The following is a 21,151-nucleotide window of genomic DNA, read 5'->3' as shown; positions in this document are numbered from 1 at the left end:
TAACCTTGACCTTGACTCTCTTAAGGGCTTTGAACGAAGAGTTTTGGAGAAGACAAATGTCATTTTTGATGTTTATTATGGGGACGAAAATCCGGAAATGTTATCCACATGAAGTGTGAGAAAAAAAAAAACCACAATTATAGTGAGAACAATTGAAGGATTGCTAATCTCATAATCAAAATTCCTATCAAACATGGAATAAATTCATAACTTTGAAATTATAATTTCATATCTATCAAATAATAGACGATTCCCGAGAGAGAATGAATATTATGTGGATTGTGGTAGATGGAGTCATTGCAACGACAATAATTCCCAATGTTATAGAGATGATGAATGTTACCTACTAATAATAAAAAGGACTTGTTCACACTGGATGACCATTGTAATAAATGACCATAGTAAAAAGATTGGAAAAAAAAAGGACTTGTTCACACTGGATGTACAAAAATATCGAGTGACTTTTGTGAAAACCTTGAGGATGAATGCAGCATTATTGTGTACTATATAGTTAGTATACATTATTGTAATTTAATGCAGCAACGGTAACTAGAGGATGAAAATATGGATTTATATATTGACCTTTTAGTTAGGTGTGAAATAAGTTAAAGCACATTTTAATTTGCGTAAATTAAAGTAGGTGAATTTTTTCTTTTTTTAATGAGCCGGTAGCAAAATGAAGACTTTTATTTTTCACGTATTACAATAGAAAAAAAATGTCTCTTTTATAGAAATATATATACTAAAGTATTAGCTGATGAGGTAAGATAATTAATCCTATAATTATAATGTATAGTACGTATGAATGTATGAGCCGTTATTTTCATATGGGAAATTAGGCAATTTGTTACATATGACAAAACCTTATAACAAGATGCAAATGAGTCAACAAAAATATGGCCAACTTGCTAAAACGTGTTTTAGAAAGTTAGTCTAGAAAGCTACTGGTTAATAATTAAATGTGTACATGCCAATTATTTGAGCTCACACTAAAAGTAAATAAATTATCAAGTTGACTGGTAATACATCAAATGTCCATTAAGAGATTATAGTAAATAGTGGTAGCATCTCTAACGGTGAATTTGGATTTCCTTAAATATGTTTTATGCATTACAATTTTCTAACTACAATTTATTAATCCTAAGAAGTCTTGCCACATTTATTTACTAAAAAAAAATTAAAAATCTGTCCCTACATGACTATGATCATTTTAATAAATTTGAACATAGACTAAGTTATTTTTTGTTTCCACTGTTGTTTATTAATTGTTGTTTGAGTTCGATAAAATTTTGGATTTGCATAAAAAAAAATCAAATTGAAAGTAAAATAGTTCCTAATAAGGGTATTCTATAAACAACATACTTGAATGATTTGAGTCCTCTCATTAACAATAAATGAATATTCTTCACTCATTTGAGAGTATAAATAATACTTGAAAAACGAACTACTATCAAATTTGATCAAGCTCAGGTTGTTTATGCCTAAAACGATTATCTTGTTCCCTTGTTCATATGAACCTCATGATATATAATCGAAACAATACTAGTTAAATATTGTTTGTTTCTTTCTTTTTAATTAAAGCCTTGTGAAAGGACGAAAAAAGGGAAGTTACATAACATTCTATTTTTTTTTATATCATTTGAAAAGTGAGAACCGTTTGAATTGACTTAAAAAAATAGTTTTTATGTCAATAATTAAAAGTCAAACTGAAATAACTTTTAAGTCAAAAAATAAAAAGGAGGGGAGACTTACTTTTAATTTTCCAAACACTTTCTAACTTATTTTAAGTTATTTTTATTTTTGCCAATACTTTTAAAAATAAAAAAACTAAATTAAAAATATGTTTGACTAACTTTTAAATCAATCCAAATACCTTCTACAAGTGATGACAAGACATTTATGTTTACTATTATTAAGACTTATTCCACAAAACAATTGGTATTTTTAGTTTTTACTCAAATGAAGAATTATCAATGAAAACAAAAAGCAAGTTACCCCATCGTCGTCTTCAATCCCTAGTCATTAATGAGAAGGAAATATAGACATTTGGATAACATTTAGTTGAAATTGAAAAATACCACCTCCTTTTTAAATATTATAAGTTTACTAGAGTGAATTATTTCAAAATATTTGATCTTTTAGAATAACAAAAAAGATTAATTGTTCATTTTCTAAATATACCATTTTTTTCAATTAATAGAACGTTACTTCCTCCGGTCCTATTAAAAATGATTTTCAAAGGTTTAACATGCTTATTAAGAAAGTTAATTGATGATATAATTATAAAAAATATTTTACATAAAGACCATGTATCTCTCCTCAAAGACCTTTTTTTAGAAATTTGTTAAATCATTTATCAGAGTAGATAATTTTAGAAAAAGATTCCACAAGCACCTTCTTGATTTTAAAGAAAAAACCTTTTATTTTAGATTTATTTAAAAAACTAGAAAGTCACTTTAAAAAAAAAGATCAGAGCAGCAATAAATAAATTAAACAAAAATTGATATTATGCAATACTCCCTTTATGCATTTTTATTGTTCACGATTAATTTAACACATATTTTAAGGAGCAATAAATAAAATAATACTTTATTATAACATCATTTGGGTGTAATAAGTGTTTATTTTGAGAAATAGTTATAATTAATAATATGACTAAACTAAAAATTAAATGATAAATGTTTATTTTAACTTAAATAAGCAAAAGTGGACAGGGCAACTGCTTTTTCAAAAAAAATAAATATATATTTATATTTAAAAGTAGATTCTAGGATAGACAAGAGAGCAATTGTTTCAAGATATTATTTGTCAAATTTTGTGGAAATGCCATTAGAAAACTCAATAAGCCTAGCTCATGCTTGTGAGTTGGGATTTGGTATTAAGAACTCCAAACACAAGGCTAATTTGGATTAGTTTACATATAACTTGGATCAATCAAAGAAAGAATCAACAGTTAATATTAAAATTATTATCAAGCATTGATTCTAACCTTGATTAGTGCACCACTTCCCCCAATGCCAAAGACCATATAAAAACAAAAAAATTATTAATAAAACAAACAATAGGGACCCACCTCACAATTTTTTATGACTATAGTCAGCTTTCAATTTCAAGTAGGTCCCTTTTAAGTCAATGGTAAACATTGAAACTTTAATTCATACTTACAATTTTTTATTTCTCTCCTTTGTTCTAGCTTCCAATAATCACCAATAGTTGGACTTTCACCACCACCGCCGTGTACCACTACTCAAAACGGCCGGTGCCACCCCACTAAAGAAGTCGCCGGCATCCACGTCGGTTTATTATTCGCATGTATATAATTTAAAAATTATTTTATGTATATATATTAAATATTGAATCATCAATTAATTTACTCCTCCGTATTTTAAAGAGTCTCCTTTTTCGCTATAAAAAACATTTCTTACCAAACTAAAGAAAGTAACAAAGTGATGCAAAAATGCCAAACTTACATCTGCTCTGATCTCTCTCATTTTTTCAACTCTTTCCTACCCCACCCCCCTCATACCCCCTACTCCTAATGCCCCTGTTGTCAAGCTTCTCTTATTAAGTTCACCTTATTTCAGCTAGATATATTCTCTCTCTAGAAACAGACCCATCAATGGAAACCTTACCAAAACCTCAAGAATTTCACAGCCCATGTCTTATTTCATCACCAGATAGCCATAGCTCCAACAGTTCAAGCTGTAGCAATAGCAGCAATTCTAACCACCACCACCACAACAATGGTCTTCATCACCACCACCGCCGCCACCCAACACCACCCACTACCCCAACACCTACTACACCACCACCACTACCTCCACAACTACCCATCACCAGATCCGAACCGAACAACCCGTACCCGACTACCTTCGTTCAAGCTGACGCTTCCTCTTTCAAACAGGTAGTTCAAATGCTTACTGGGTCCTCTGAAACCGCCAAGGTTGGTGCTAATTCGGGCCGTACTGAGCCCGTTAGGAATCCGATCCCTCCAATTAAAACTGGAACTAAGAAGGAGAAATCAAGTTCAAAGCTGTATGAGAGAAGGAACAGCATGAAAAATTTCAAAATTAGCCCATTGGGTCCTGGGGTTGTGAATAAATCCCTTTTCTCTGCTGGGTTTTTGGGTTCTCCGAGAACTGCGACGCCAGAGATTTTGTCCCCGAGCATTCTCGATTTTCCGGCGCTGGCGCTTAGCCCGGTAACCCCTCTGATACCCGACCCGTTTAACCGGTCGCCTCACAGTGCTGCAAGTACCGAGAATTTGGATTTGGAGGCAGAAGAGAAAGCAATCGCCACAAAAGGATTCTTTTTGCATCCATCGCCGGCGAGTACTCCGAGGGAATCGGAGCCCCGCCTTTTACCCTTGTTTCCGGTGACTTCCCCTAGAGTTTCAGGTTCTTCTGATTCTTAAATGTGCTTTTCTTTTTTCATTTTTGGTCCTTTTTTTCCCTTTTTGAGCTTCATCTCATGTATGATTTTCATATATAACCCACATAGAATATGATCTGGAATCAAGGTGGAAGCCAGATGTTGTTATATTACTACTACATATTTGATATTTGTATTGGACAATTGACGAAAATGAGCCAAAAAAAACATGAAATGGCAGCAAGATTTGCTTCTTACACTGTAAATTTTTTTATCTTCCCTTCTTTTTTTGTAATACTATAGTATAATCCTCTGTATTCAAGGTATCTCTGTTCTGTATTCTGTATAATCAGGAGGCCATCATAATTCTTTTGGTGGAAGACCTATTAAATTAGTATACTTTAAGTGCAACTTTTAGCCATTAATTACTAAAATTTTCTTCTTTGGGAGTTCACATGAGTGAACAGTAAGGAGAGAAGGTGCTATCAATGGGGATACTGAGGATTAGCAAAGGGGCCTAGCTGTCGAGGGGAAGAGTAGAGGAATGGGCAAGGAATCTTCACTCTTTCGTTCTCCATGATAACAATAGTCTTAAAATGACAAATAAAAGGGCATATGTTAGTGTACATGCTTCTTTTGTAAGCATTTGGTTATTTGATCACCTTTTTACCTCCATTGTGGTTTGCGTCGAGCTCGTCACATCAGGCTTGTCTAGTGCGGGTTACCTCTCTTATGTGGTTTGCAAGCTATTGTATAGGAGCGGGGTTCTACCCTATGCGCACCCAAAAAGTAGCGACTGCGGATTTCCCTTGTCATAAAAAAGATGAATTTATCTAGCACGAACTTAAATTAGTCGGACCATAATATTTCAGAGATTGGATATCTAAAGTGAAAAGAAAAGAGCTTTTCTTTCAAAACAAGGTAGTGCATTGACATCTTTTATGTTGAAAAAAAAAAAAGAAAATTTAAAAGGTATGAACTTTTGCTCTTAACTAAAGTAGGGTGTAAAAAAAATCAAACTTTAGTCTCTTTGGATCAAGTTATTTACTTTGAGATGTTCAAGAGTAAAAATTATCCATAAAGCCTTTCCAGCCTTTGGAGCTGTTTCTAGTGGTAAAAAAGAACCAAAAAAAAGCTTAAACAAGTAAATAATTGGAGTAGAAAATTTGTAGAAAGTCTTGATTGTACTGTTTTACCTAAAAAGATTTCACTGATGTATTTTAAGGGTAAAGTAATGCTAAAGGCAATAGTACTGTGAACTATTTGCAGCTCACCAATAACTTAAAAAATCTTCACTCTCCAACTGCTTGATTCAGAAGTGGTTGTCTGTCATTTTAGTACTGTTTCCTACATGATCCATATTTGCTAAATAGTACTCCTGCTATCACAAATTAGTTGTCGTGATCCATAATTGTGCCAAATTATTTGTCGTTTTAGAAGTTCAACACAAAAATATTATTTTCTCATTTTACACTTGGTAGTTTATTGTTTTTGAAGACTACAAACTTAGAATTGTTCAAATACCAATGAGGGTAAAATAATTACAAGTCCCTCCTAATTAAAAGAGAATCATGACAGATAATTTGATACGGAGTGATTGAAGATTAGTGCTTGTTTCTCCATTGTTCCCCTGTATATTTCTTGAAGGTCAACCAGTAACCACTAATTTGATTGAGAAAGCTGTTAGTATTAATTTCTAAATTGTTTTTAGTGAAGACAAGTCTTGGACAATAATTACAATTTGCTGGTATGAAGAAGTTAGATATTGAATTCTGAGAATGAATTGCAATAAATATAGTCAAAGATGTAGTTATAGATTACAGGTATTGATAAAGGGCAAACAGTATCAACCACATGATTTTTTCAACAAAAGTAGTGTTCCAAGGAAAAAAAAGGAAATAGGGTCCACCAAAATGAAGTCTAAAACCATAAAGAAAGTGTATAATTATTCAGCTAAGTATCCTAAGTCAAGAACCACTTTTAATGCTTACTTTGAATTGCTCTCTTGTTTATCCTTGAGTCTCCTTTTTTGGTGGTAAAAAAAGGGTAGGTTACTCAATGAATAGAGACATGAGAAAGTGGGAGTGGGACTTGTCATTATGAGAGGAAAGAGGGGGAAAGTGAGCTGAAAGTTAGGGAGAAAGCAAATCTAGAAACCATGGTGTTTTTTTTTCTTTGAGGTGGGGAAGGGGTTGTTTTTTCTTTTGTTTGCTTGTTTCTTGGTCTATGTGGGTATTATGATTAAGTATCCTAAGTTGGTGAGTCATTGAATACAAAATTTGAGAGAACTACATGTGCACTGTTTTTGTCACCCTTTGGTTTTGCCAATCATTTCTCATTAGTTTGTTTTGTTGCTAAATGATTGATTACATTTTAATCCGTCATTGTTGACTATTTTTCATCTTATATTAGTTTAATTCTTTAGTCTTAAGTTTTTATAAAAATGATGGCTTGTTTTGGAAAATAGAAAAAAAAAATGCATATTGTAGCATGACATTTTTGACTTAGTAAGACATGGTGATGGTAGAGTCCATGTCAATTGTCGCTATATTCAGTTGTGTTGACGCAATTCATCTTCACGTTTTTGAACCTTACATTAAGTTCGGCTCAATCTTTAGTACGGCGTTGAAATTTTACTATTTCTACTTTCTTGTGTTTGATCAACTTTGAAATTGTGTGCTCAATGTGATGACTTTTTACCTTAGGTTTAGATGTACACTTCGAATTGTGCAAGGAAGAAAAGATAACGCGGTGATTCTTTTTATTTGTCTCTGACAAAATTACTTGATTCCTAGTAGTTGAAGTAACAAGTACTCGATGAATTAGTCGAGGTATTTGTAAGCTTGGTTAGATAGTGACCTAATGTAAGTGTTGGATTATTTTGCATACCTTGTTATTTGTTGCCGAGCTTTAATATTTTCGGGAAGCTTTGACATAACAAGTGAAGTCGTTGTAGAAATGTAGAAATATGTTGCATACAATAGTACCACTTGAGCAACTCTCTCTTATTAAAAAATATTTTTTAGTCACTAAAGCTTGCGTTTGAACACGTGAAATGAAGTCATGATTTTAAATCCACATTCGGACATACTATCTAGGATAATTGCTTTCCACCTAGCCTTTACGAAATCAAAGAAAATAAGTAAATGTCCTTTATGAACACTTAAACTTATCGTCGAGTGATATTAGTATAATTATTTTTCTTTTCATAAAATAAGTCTGTTCAATTTATATTTTCCTTTTATCTTCCAGTATGTTGTTGTGGGATTTCACTAGTGTGTTGTCTTATCATTCGGTATGATAGAAAATCTTTTTTTTTTTTTATAAAGTGTGGTATGAAAGTGACGGTAGAGATTAGCAGCGCAAAGTTAAACAACTTATGGTGCTGATAATAATATCCAAGTGTCAATATGCTCATGTATAAGTTAATTTACAAAATCTCAAATATGAAAAAGTTTTCCCCAACTTTTATATTTAATGTATATATGGGTAAAATATGATTGTTATAAAATTTCTCAAATCATATAACAAAAAACGTAGTTTTAAAATCGAAAGATATTTTCATTAATATTTGCTTTCGAACAAAAGGGACATTATTCCAGCCATACATATTGTCGTTGGTCCAATAATTATCTACTCCAAATTTTACAATTTTCGTAGGGGCAAATACTTTCAAAAAGTGCAAAAAGAAAGATGTCACTCTTTTATCCTTTAATTATTTGTTTGTTATGTGATACTTCAGAAAAGAAATACACCAAATGAGAAACTTATTCAAAGTTAGCTAATTATTTGTTTGTTGATATTGTCAAATGAAGAAATTAAAAAATCAAATACTTTTTTCTACTTTCTTCAAGATAATAAGAAGGTTATATATTATTATTTTTCAAAGTATATTCTTACCCCATATATATATTGTTCATACCCCTTACTTCCATTATAGATACGATTACTTGTTATCCTTTTCTCTTATTACCTTTTAATTAGTAATAGTAACATATATATATGGTCACGAAAGTTTGAACTTCGCGTGGAAGGTTGCTTTGAGCAGTACCAAATCTCCGTAAATGCTTTTCATGGGGCTTTATTAGTTATATATATATGATTTTTTTCCAAAGTTAATGGGTGCACGTATATCCTGAACCCGCTTTTGGTTATTCATATACGTATCAGTATATAGTTGCAACCTTTTTGTTTCCCTTTTTTCTTCATCTGATTGATACATCAAACAGATTAGTTAGTTCTGTTATTTTCAACGTTTGGAGAAAAATGTGGGAATTGTTTGCTTGCAAGTTGCAATAATTAATTATTATTAGCTCTAAGTTAATTCAAAGATAATAAGCTAATTAATTAATTCAATTTGCCTGTATGATGAGTCATAAGGCAGCTTGTGGACCCCCACCCCCTACAGGATATTATTTTTCCCTTTTAGAAAGTGGTAGAGATATTTTTTCGTTTAAAAATTATCCAAAATTTGACAACTTCAGTCTGAATTCTGAATTCAAAGCCGTGCAGCATTTGAAGTGATTTTTTATTAAGAACTAAAAAGTCGACAAAACCAAAATTTTATAACACAAATATTCAAAGCTGTTGTGCACGTACTTCTCTACTATTAGAAAGAACATTATTTCCCTATTGAAAGTTTCCACTCAAAAATAATGATCAGTGACTAATTCAACAGATTTTTTGATTGATTTTAAATTCGATAAATATTTTTATTGAATTAATGGGAAAAAAATAGTAGTGTTTTAACATAGAAAATAGGAAGAATCTGTTTCTCACCGTATACTTTTTAAAGTGAGCTAATTCGATGAAAACTAGATAAAAAATTATCTATGAAAACAAGTTCTGTTTCTAGTAGCAGCGTTCGTCCATGATTTAATGCATCAATGATTTTCTCACACTAAATTACCTTAGAACTTATTTAATATGATTTTTTTTTGTTAGGTAGAAACTCACTTGTCAAGCTAAGATTAAATTTGAAAAATAAATAAATTCCTACCTTCTTTAATTATGTAAAATATACTTATTTTGGGTTAAATATAAAAGTTAAAAACATCATATAATATGGACCGGAGGTAGTACTAAATCGAGCTTTTAACTAAATATTTTAATGTACATAAATTTAGACAAAGAATGAAACTCATAGTGAGAACTGAGAAGGTTGTAGACAATATAGAATCGATATTAAAATAAAATTATTTGTTACCAAATTTACGTTTGTAAATAAGTCAATTTATGTAACCTGTACCGTGAATCACATGAATCTAGTGGACATTAACAAGTGACAATCACACTTCTGGAGAGTCAACTTAGATTGCACTAGATGTAAATAGTTGTCAGAAAACAAAAACAAAAAAGTAGAAACAGACAGATGAGAATAGTTGTTGAAAAAAAATATACTATAAAAAGAATAGCTCTTGAAAAAAAGAAGAAGAAAGAAGTGTAGTATATGGGTGTGCAGTGCATTATTGTGGAATTCAGATCAAAAATACAAATTGAAAGCCGATGTTCTATTGGAAACAATATCTTTACCTCCACGAGGTAGTGGTAAGGTCTGTGTATATAAGCTATCATCCCCAGATCCTATTGAGTGGGATTTCACTATGTATGTTATTGTTGTTGTTTCATATGGGGAATCAAAATTTTTGATAGGATGTGCTAGGTATGAAGGAATTATCTAAAATTATTCATATATATGTATGGACAGCAGATAAGTTCAATCCAAACCTGGAGATAATATCACGGTCCATGCTGTACGTACTTCACTTTGGGCCTTTATTTGGCATATTAGAGTTTAGACCCAAAAAATGTATATGGAAATCCATCAATTTATCAAGTCAAACTCACTCACCTTTTCATTTCATTTATCTTCCTGAAAAATAAAGAGGAGTGAGTTTAATATTTCTATTCTATGTGGTCCTCTAAGGCTTTGCCTCTTCATGTTAATAAGGTAATCAAATTTGAGGAAATGATCTTTTATCGCCACTTACAAAATGAATAGAAGAAATTGATCTATAATTTTTTTTACGAGTAAAGATGAACATTTTTTCTAAAATAGGCATAAAACTAAAAACAAGTTTGTCTATGGCTACGAATTTTCATCGGTCACTCCAACGAATTTTCCTAGGTGGCAGTTAGAGCTGTCAAAATGGGCTGGCCCAACCAAACCCTAATGGGCTAGAGAGTTAAATGGGTTGGGACAAGCTGACCCTTTTAATTAAATGGCCTATAAAATAGCAGCCCAACTCAGCCCTAAGCGGGCCACGGATTGGGACAGGTTGACCCTTCAACCAAAAAACGGACAGCATTTTCCTCTTAGAAAGGATACGAACATTGATGTCTGTTGAACACGACATCAGTACATACATAAATTCATTCATAAATTACACATACTTCAGTGAATATTTACAAAACAAATACATAATAGCCAAGATACAACATTCATAAGATTCATCCGAGCAAAAAAATATTACATGATCACTATTTTCATAAACAAGACAATAAAGGAGAAGTGGAAAATTAGGCATAAAAACAAAAGTGAAAGAGGTCAAAGATTCATAGTTATAATGGAGTAATGGACTTGGGCTAATAAGAAAATTCAATGGGCTAATGACCCTAAAGTGTAAATGATATGTAAAAAATGTAGTCTTGATTTTATATTGATACTTTAAAAATATTTATTGACAAAATCTTAACAAGTAAAACACTACTTAAAATATATATAATAAATATTTTAAAAATTCACAGCCCGCGGGTAGGCCTCTGAAGCTTGCGGGTTGGCCCTACGAGGCCAGCGGGCCAAATAAGGCTGGGCTAAAAAACCTCATTCCTAAATGGGCTGAAAAAATTGAGCCCAACCTCATTTAATTCAAGGGTTGGGTTGGGCCGGCCTAACGGGCCAAATCCATTTTGACTGCTCTAGTGGCAGTCCAGCGACTAAAACAATATTTGAGATGCACAATTTGATCAAGTATCATAATTTCTTTTTTTTTTTTTGTCAAATTGGGCTTGGAAAAAATATGAGATGTAAACTCAAGCCCTGGAATGAATTTGGACTTGTCAACAGGCCCATGATCTGGAAACCCATGCATAAGAATTCAATAGTTCTAAGTTCTAATTAGCTTCTAGTAAATAGCAATACTACTACTACTTCTCAGGAGAGGTAACCCGCACTGGTAGTTCAATCCAGAAGGCAAATTCTTTCTTTTGTTGGTAAGAGGTTTTGAAACTTGAGACTTCCAACATAAAAGTCTAAAGCCTCAATCATTGGACCATCCTAAAGGATAGACATCAACGATTTTAATTATGAACTACATGTAAAATTAAATCATTTTTAAAAAAAACGGAGTGCATGCAGCCGTTTTGATATTATATCGATCTTGAGTAGTAAAAAAGAGTTGACATGCAATTCCTTTAGTCTTTCTTGAGATTTTCTAAGGATAATTGGTAATTAGATTAGAAAGAATTCAGGTATAAATTAAAATAATAGATATTTATAATGGTGACAAAAAAGAACCAAAATTATGTTGTTTGATAATGCACCAACTTCTAGAGTTCTAACCTTTTGGTTAGACAAGGGGACTTTGGGAAATCATGTTTATCAAATGAAAGATGTGTCAAGTATCTTTGACATGTGGCATGCTCAAAACTTTGTCCTTTTTCTATTCTTTCTTTAATGTTCTTGAACATAAAGGTCCTCAACTCCTCATCAAGTTGTCACATCTCAACCCACCATAATAATATATTACAATATCATAAAAAAAAATTAGGGTTGATATATTCAATGTTTGCATTAAAATTCAATTAAATCCAAACTATACATAATTAGATTTATTTTAGGGTTGATGCTTTCGATAGGGATTTATCCATACTCAAAAATCGAATCCAAAATCTCTAATTAAAAGTGAATTATTCTCATTACTACACCACAAACTCAATACTCGTGTTGATAGAATATCATAACTACTCACATACAAAGTATTATCCTTAAGACTATTAATAGAACAATGCACATGGTAAAGGTAATTAGTTAACTGTTTTTCTCTTTTAGGCCAAATATATTTATAGGAGCATGATTGAATCAAATTGTCTAAGTGGGGTAGAGGGGTCTAATATGATGACTCCACCTGGCAAGCCCACACTTTATCCTGTACAAAAATTAATGTTGTATATATTTATATAATATATCCAAATGTGGACCAAGACATGAACCTAACACCAACTATCTAGACCATTAGTAGGCCATTTTATCTTTGACTATATGTATTTCTTCAAATTATATATTCTCATGAGTTGGTTGCTTCTGCTGTCAAAATTACATTGGCTTTTTGCCAAGAAATCTATGTTAGTAATTTTAATGTAAATATCTAGAGCCATGAAGGTTTTCTAGTTAACCAAAGATGTCATATTGATAAGTAAAATGGCTATAAAGCAAGCAAGCTTCTTTATCCATGATAAATAATTAAGATTATTTTAGCTCTATAAAAAAGTTAAGACAACATCCTACCAACCCACCAGCTTAAACATACAGTTTATATTTTAGAAAACTTATTCTAGTAATTAATGATTAGAAAAAGGACAAGTAGCTTCATGACTTGTCTATGCAACTTAACTAATATTAATATATTGAGGGAACCAATTGAATAATTCATAAACTGGGATGTTATATAATAAAAGTACTGAATCTAGCTTAGTTTAATGGATTTTAGCTTGGATTATAAGGTATATTATGGAGTTACTTGGTCAGAAAACTAAAAACAAATAGAAAATGAATAATGAAGATGACTCCACCTTTTTCTTCTCATTTGCTATTTGATATTCCTATTCAAACTCTGATTAATTTAAATTTACTTCAATGTTAGAATCAATATTGATTTTATTTATGCCCAAATCTCGAACATAAAATATGTGATTAGGAAAAAAGAGTTTCTATTCATCCTTATGATATATGATGACTCTGATTTATAATAACTCCATTTGAATAGAGAAATATATGTATGGTAAATGAAGCTGATGGGAGGTAATATATTGAGGTGTATATAAATTGGTTCAAATATATAGTATTTAAGAGTGTAATATGATAATTAATAAAGTTTATTGAAAATTATAAAATTTTCTTTATTTTTATTTTCAATTGAGAGTTGGTGAATTACAAGATATGAATACGAATCCTCACTAATAATGTAAAATATTAAGTAATCAATCAACTGAACTAGTCGTAATCTTTAAGTTACAATCTTGGTAAAAGATTATCCAAATTAGATCGTCATGAAAAAGGAAAAACAGAAACATATAGTATGAGAGAACAAAGGGCATTTTATTCATTTCACTCTACTCATTAATACACAGCCACCTTTTTGTTTTGTCTATTTCACACAACTAATACAACAACAGTTGGCCAAAAATTCTGTTGTTTCACTTCTTTCTTCCCCTTGTCCTACTGTTCCCTCCCTTTCTCCCATCTCCCTCTCTCTCTCTCTCTCTCTCTGCTCATCAAAAGTACTTCTTTGTTCTTACCCACTTAATCGATTTGCTGCATCTTCTATCTTCTGCTCCGAATTCCAAGTTTCTTGAATTCTTGAGGTATTGTAGTTTTTTCTTTCATGTTTTTGACTTTTTGTATCAAAAGTAGTAGCTTTATTTATGCCTTTGTTTGATTCTTGTTTGCTTGACTATTTGTCTAGATTTTTCTTTTTTAGGTTTAATTTCAAGTTACTAAAGGTACTTTCTGTTCATCACTCTATTCCCAATTTCCTTTTTTCTTCTTTCAAGATTTTAAAATCAAGTTGTTTTTTTTTTGTGTGTCTAGAGATTGTATTTATGCTTTAAGAAGATAATTCTGTAGAGAACTGGTATGGATGTAACTGTTAATTGAATGGATCATTTTCTAGCTTAGTTGTATTCATTTATGGTGGTGATCAAATGATCACTGTTAATTTCTTTGTGGGAAGTTGATTATCAGTTTTCTATTCCTTTGTGTTGCTTAAGGTATATGGAGTCAGAAAGTCATCTGGAAGTCTTTATCAGTTTTAGGTTTTCGTTGACTTTGTGCTTCAAACTGGTCCTTTTTGGAATTTTATAGGGCACAAGGGAAAACATCTTGAATAGTTTTTTTTTTTTTTTTTTTTTGTATTGAATTTGTGGAGTTATGGCTACTGGCTTTTGGGGATCATTTTTATTGCTAAGTTAAATGGATATGTAAGATGTATTTTTTGTCGTAAAAAAGTCATTAGAAAAGATATGTTTTTGGTTTGATGAACTGAGGTTGTGCAAGAAATTCCCTTTGTGATAATCTAGTATTCATTAATTCAAGGCTATCAAGTTGGATATTGACCCATTTTTGCTTTCTTTTAAATGTCCTTGATATTTATGGGTGTTGAATAATAGTTGAGTTGACTGACCTATGAATAAACTTTTCAAAATTCCACAAGTTAAAAAATGGATGTGATGTTGCTGTGGAACTAGTTAAAGCCTAAAGGAGAGGTTAGCATCCTAAGATCAAAGCTAGAACATTGGAAGTTAATAGATTTTCTTGTCATAGTTCGTACAAAATTCCCTTTACTTTCTTTCAGTTGCTGGTGCATTTGCTAAAGAGGTACTTGATCGCTTATGTAGGTACACTTTTGTTGGTGTCATCAATGAGATATTGATTGGTACTGAGGTTTATATTTAGCAGTCATGGATGCTGATTCAGCTGCAGCATTTAATGATCAGAAGGAAAAATTGAATACTTTTCTTGAGGTGACTTATTGAATCTGTTTAGAATATTTTACTTTCCTTTTGTGCTTCTTGTGATGGAAAATTTGCTTACTTTTCTCATCCATATGGCAGATTGCCAATACAGAAAAGCAACTGTTAACATCAATCTACTCTAAAGGCCTGTTGCACAAAGATGTCCAAGAATTGTACCACAAAGCCCGTGCCAGCTATGAGAATATTATTGTAAATAATTATGAAGTAGTGGGGCTTCAGGAAGTTGAATTCTCTCTGTGGAAACTTCACTATAAACACATTGATGAGTTCCGTAAAAGGATTCGGCAGGCTAATGCTGAGAAAAAGAAAATTGAAACACACGAAGGTGATTCAAGTGCTACCCGAGAGATTGACAATCATATGGAAGGGCTCAAGTCATTTCTGTCTGAAGCTACTGAGTTCTATCAGGAGTTAACTAAAAAACTCAGACAAAGTTGTGGGCTCCCCAGGGAACTGTTACTCTGTAAGAATGGTAGCATGTCACTTCCTCTTGTACCCATGAAGCTGCCTCAATGCCAATATGCATGCCACCGTTTTCTAATTTGTCTGGGAGACCTGGCCAGATATGGTGAACTTTGCAAGAAACCGGATGCATTTAAGTGGTCTTTAGCAGCCACATACTACTTTGAGGCATCTAGGATATGGCCAGACAGTGGAAATCCTCATAATCAGGTTGATTCTATGGTTAAATTTGTTGGATTGTGGACACATTGTGTATTTCTATATGTTTTCTCTTTCATCTTTTACAACCTTTAAAGATACAAAGATTGTCGGTTCTTGTTTCCTGCATCAAAGTTGAGACAAAATCCGCTTTGAGGCTCTTATTAAGTTATTTCATCTGCAGCTAGCACTATTGGCAACATACACTGGTGACCCTTTCCTTGCCTTATACCATTGCGTCAGAAGTTTAGCTGTTAAGGAACCATTCCCTGATGCCTGGAACAACCTTATGCTACTCTTTGAAGAGGTGATGTCAAAAGATTTTCTCTTAGTCTTCATTCTTCTTTTCTTGAGCAAAAGAAACTTGAAGTGTATTATTTCCCTTATGAATTTTTTCCCCATCTGCTGTGATCCCTTCTGAGTCTACGGGACTAAAACAAGTTTTCATTATTTCTTGCGAATCTGCAGAACAGGTCATCTATTTTGCATTCATATTCTAGTGGAGCTTGCCTTGATTTGCTAAAACCTTCAGTGTGGTGTTCCATGGATGCTATAAATCGCGCAACCAGTGGTTCCTTAAACAAGAATATGCCAGAAGCCGCTGAAACTGTTACCTCTGGAAAAGCTGATATATGGCTTCTGTTTGTCAGATTGATGAGTTTCTTTCTCGTGTACTCCAGGTACACATCATTTACACGTTCGAGTTATTCAAATAGTCATTTGAGATAGTTCTCATGTATCATCTATTGTTTTTCACTTAATCCCTTTTCGCCCTGTAGTTGCTTTAGTTCTTTATGGGGGAAGTTAACTAGCTCTGCTTGATTTAACCAACTTAAAAATGTGTATGTTTTCAACAGTAATTTCCAAGTATAAACATTGCACTGTAGGCATTAAAAACTGGAAACCAAGGTTAGCATTAGTGCATCGACAAATTTGCTTGCTTTTGTTAAATTGAAAGCATATATAAGGATTACACTGATGTGCTGTTTTCTAGTTGAATTTGTGTGATGGAAGATTATTTTCACTGGTAACCTCAGCTATTTGTGGTTTGCTGATACCAGGTGCAGATTAAATAGGTCTCCCCTGACCCCTGGTACTCCTTTCGAGTAGCTGGGATCAATTCTCTTGTCCTTTGTAGCTTCATGTGCAATTTGTGAACTTTTTATTTTTCTCTCCTTTTAAAAATCTTTTTTTTAGTTTCTTTTTGCTATTTTGAGTGGTATTCTGAAACACTTCCATACCAAACAAAAGGTGAAAATATTGGTTTTGTATTTACCTCTATGGATATCATGCTTTATGTAACACAAGCTGATGAAGCTGCTCCCCTCGTTAAGTAACTGCTTTCTTTATATCTGAATCAATGATATCAGGAAAAGTAATGCAGCATCTCAACTCCCTTGTTTCTAGTGAAACACTGCAGTTGAAACTAATTTGTTTGATTGATTGACTCTAGGCTGGTTAAATGCATGCCTTTTGAATTAATTCTCTCATCTAGGCTTGTCCTTTTGATTTCTCACATTAAACCCTTCTTCACCCAAAATTTGCCTTTGAATATTTTTTTTCTTCCTTTACTACTAACTTTAACTTTGTTCTGGATATAAGTTAGTGCTTCTAGATCTTGATAAGCTAGTGGCTTCCTTCACATAGTTTTAAATGATGTCAATCATTTATGTTAGAAACTCTTAAGACTTCAGCTGTTTCTGTAATGCAGCTTGGAAGACTTTCAATCTACTCTTGCATCTACTGTGCGACAATTGGAAGGCCTGGTGGTAATGGATGATGATGAATTAAAGGCTTCTCTAGAGTCTTACCAGTTAATGGATCTATCGAGAAGAGGCCCTTATCGTGCTCTTCAACTTGTCTCTGTTTTCATCTTTATCTTCCATAGCCTGACTGAGAGTGAGGATGGCTTGGATCCAAAGAACAAGCAGCAATCTGCATTGACAGAGCTGGCAGTAGCTGCTACTTTTATTTGTGCTGGTCGCCTTGTTGAGAAAGCTGCAACAAGAAATAGCACACAAACTTGCCCCCTTTTACCCACCGTCTGTGTGTTTGTAGAGTGGTTAGTTAACATACTTGATAGAGCAGAAGTAGACGCAAGAGATGAAAAGGTCCAGAGTGCTATATCTTACTTTTTTGGTGCTTTAGCTGATCTTCTGAACCGGCTTGATCCTTGTGAGAATGAACTTGCTCTAGAAAGTACTGCTCTTTGGGAAGACCATGAACTGAAGGGGTTTCATCCCATGGCCCATGCTCACAAGTCTTTGGACTTCACGAGCCATTTGGAATGCATTGATAATTTCAGTAGTAAGAGTGTGTGTCGTTCACAGCGTATCTTTCGTGCAGCATCTAAACTGGCTAACAGATCCAGTCACTCAAGAAAATGGATCTCTTATGATAAAACAGACAAAAGATTCCACATCATGGACTCAGAATTAGCAGATAGGGGAAAGCCAGGCGTAGCTGAATCTGTTTCGACTCTTCCGCTAAAAGAGACCTATCAAAATAATTGTGGAATGGCAATGGAAAACGGAGAGAGTCAAGATCATCCTTGTCTCAGCGGCCAATCCATTACCACAGATGAGGAAGAAGTCATTCTTTTCAAGCCCATCACTAGACATAACTCAGAACCAATATATACATCAGGCACTTCATGTGATCAATTCTCCATCAATGTTATCAATGGAACTGCGGCTTCTGATGAATCCTTGCGCCGTGCCACATCGTTGATTTCTGAGCAAAGCAATCCACAGAATGATATTTTCAGTTTCCGTCCAGAAAGTACAAACTTGAGGTACAACAAGCCACTCAAGCAATCTGCAGCTTTCCCTGCTGGACCTCCATCTCTGAATGCTTGGGTCCTTGAGAAGGAAAGTCCAAGAAATGAGAGGGGACCAAGGGAATTAAATAGGCAGCAGTTAAGCCCAATTGATGAACTAGCTTCTGAATCTTTATCTGGTCTCTCCTTGAATGAAACTAGAGATCACAACGTTCGTTCCATGCCAGTTTCTGCAGCTATTCATGATACTCCTCCGTATGTCACTCCAGTCCCCTCAGCTCCACTGTTACCGGAAGATGCATCTTGGTTTAAGGGAAACTCATCAGTTTTCCCTAACAAGAGTGCATTTGGGACCAAGGAAGGGGATGGTATTCTTGGTGCATCACCAGTGGGGGGATACTCAAGTCCATCTACAGTTCGTGGACCACTTGATTTTGTTGCAGGTGCTCCACGCTTTGTTGAGGGGTACCCACCATTACTTGGAATGAGTTCATCTGAATGGCTGTATCACTACAGAAACAGTCAAAACTTCGAGCGAGTCAGCAATCTGGTATGGCCTGTTCACTCAAACGCACCAGCAACCTATGGAAATCTGAACGCGACCAATCTTACCAGGTTTGATGTCTTAGATCAGTGGGGAAATCACTTGGCTTCTAGTCCCATGGTGTACTTGGAGAGCCCGCAGTTGCATCCAAGTCCTCCTCTTGCCTATGGTGCAGAAGAACAAATAATCGATAAACATTTTCTTGGTTACCAAAGAGCATCCCCGTATGTATGTGGCACTGGAATGGACTTTAGACAGGAGCAGCCAACACTTCTTAACTATCTCAAAGAGAGAGAACGGCAAATACCACCAGAGTCTCAATATAAAGGTCCTAATTTTATGGGAAACTAAGCTCTATGAATACTCATTATCTATCAGGCATTTTTCCACCTGCATTGCCTTAATTCTCAACTTATAAATACATGAATTGCGGCATCACAAACTTTGTAAGTGTGAAATGTGTACCAATTTAGATGGATGATTTGAAATATAGAAATGTATGCATTTAATTGGTTGTGAACTGAGAAAGTGTTATCTAGAATCTTTTAACTTGTAGAATTGTTGAAGATGAATGCACTTTTCTCATTTTGTAAAGTTGTTTTGTTTTTTAAAAGTCATCTGCAGTGAATGTTTATAGCAAAGAATTGTAGAACATGAGCATACAGACGGTTGTTGTTGGATTATAATGGGTATGTTGTTGATTGTTGAGCATACTGACTTTGTAAATAGAAAATTTAACTCATTTCTGTTAAGTTGTCGTATTGGTTCAAGGTAGAATCGGAGCTACGTATCTTTTATATATATATATATATATATATACTAGTTACAGTAGCCCGTGCTAGCATGGTCCCAACATATATTTTTATTTTTTATTTTAATTTATGTGACATTAATAAAATTTTAACGGTCAAACAATTTTTTTGTATGTTCTTTAAATTTTAAGTTGTTGATTATTGTGGTTAATAATACTATATATGTAATTTTTTAGATTCTCTTTGTCCCAATTTATATGTCATTGATATAATTTCGAAAGTCAAGAAAATTTTGTATATGTCTTTTAGATTTTGAAGTTATTTAATTATTATGAGTTATAGTACATTTCACGTATATGTTACTTTTTCTATTCCAAATTATGTGACATTAGTAGAATTTTGAGAGTTAATCAAATTTTTTGTATGTCCTTTAAATTTTGAAGTTGCTAATTATTGTGTGATTTGTAGTACGTTTCATGTTATTTCAAATAATATATGTCATTTCTTCTATCCTAATTTATATGACACTAATAGATTTTGAGCTTCAACCAAATTTTATAGATGTCTTTATAATATTTTAGGGTTTAATTACCTCTTTTTGATTTTTAATCCATTAATATGCTTTTTTCACAATTATCAGTAGAATTACCTTTCAGTGTTGATGATTTAGCAACATACCCTTAAAAGAACAGACCAACGAAAGCTTCCTCTTATTGCTTATTGTGCGTATTATTAAGTAAAAAGTATTCTAATTAATTCTACTAAAGATTCACTAATTGAATGCTGAGAGAAATTAATTAATGTGAGAAAAACACTGAAAGAAAGACTTAATCCTACTCCATCCGTCCAATAATTATTGTCTATTATACTATTTTGGAATGTCCTACAATACTTGTCCACTTTATGAAATTAATTGATAGTTTACCCCTTATCATTAATTATAGTCATTTTTCAATTATATTTTTTAATACATTATATTTATTATATTGAAAGAATGATATAGTAATATTACTCTTTTATTTATAATTTCTTAAAAAATGTATAAAGTCAATACTGGAGAAATATTATTGGAGAGAGAATAATTGATATCAGTCACCAAAGCAATACAACTAAGTAGTAATAAGTGGGGCCCATGTTTTCAGAAAGTTGTGCGAATTATTTGTAGTTTTAAGGGGACAAATTAGTCCAATAGATACAAAAAATAAAATGCAGTTGCACTACTCCTTTAACTAACCAATTGAATTACATTTTTCATGTGAAATTACAAAAGTAACATCTGAGGATTTTTTTGTC

The 21,151-nt window shown here is 32.9% G+C and overlaps 2 protein-coding genes across 3 annotated transcripts; both read left to right on the top strand.

The window, feature by feature from the left end:
* The first annotated feature begins 3,428 nt into the window (after positions 1 to 3,428).
* On the top strand, positions 3,429 to 4,782 carry LOC125822730 (VQ motif-containing protein 4-like). Its single transcript, XM_049502168.1, has one exon. The coding sequence runs from the start codon at positions 3,620 to 3,622 to the stop codon at positions 4,412 to 4,414; it is 795 nt and encodes a 264-aa protein (XP_049358125.1). The 5' UTR covers positions 3,429 to 3,619; the 3' UTR covers positions 4,415 to 4,782.
* Positions 4,783 to 13,810: 9,028 nt separating this feature from the next.
* Positions 13,811 to 19,603, top strand: LOC125822686 (nonsense-mediated mRNA decay factor SMG7-like). Of its 2 annotated transcripts, none has more exons than XM_049502115.1 (6): positions 13,811 to 13,953; positions 14,986 to 15,111; positions 15,202 to 15,795; positions 15,968 to 16,090; positions 16,252 to 16,463; positions 17,495 to 19,603. In XM_049502115.1, exons 2-6 carry the CDS (start codon positions 15,049 to 15,051, stop codon positions 19,455 to 19,457), a joined length of 2,955 nt encoding a protein of 984 aa, XP_049358072.1. In that variant the 5' UTR covers positions 13,811 to 13,953; positions 14,986 to 15,048; the 3' UTR covers positions 19,458 to 19,603. The 2 variants fall into 2 exon arrangements, with proteins under 2 accessions (XP_049358072.1, XP_049358073.1); XM_049502116.1 differs by lacking the exon at positions 13,811 to 13,953 and adding an exon at positions 14,606 to 14,853.
* The last annotated feature ends 1,548 nt before the right edge of the window (positions 19,604 to 21,151 follow it).

This window comes from Solanum verrucosum, unplaced genomic scaffold (genome assembly GCF_900185275.1).
Source record: "Solanum verrucosum unplaced genomic scaffold, falcon-dt-bn FXZP01000103.1, whole genome shotgun sequence".
NCBI classification, from domain to species: Eukaryota; Viridiplantae; Streptophyta; class Magnoliopsida; order Solanales; family Solanaceae; genus Solanum; species Solanum verrucosum.
The sequence above is the reverse complement of the archived record's forward strand: the minus strand, read 5'-3'. Positions and strand labels throughout refer to the sequence as shown.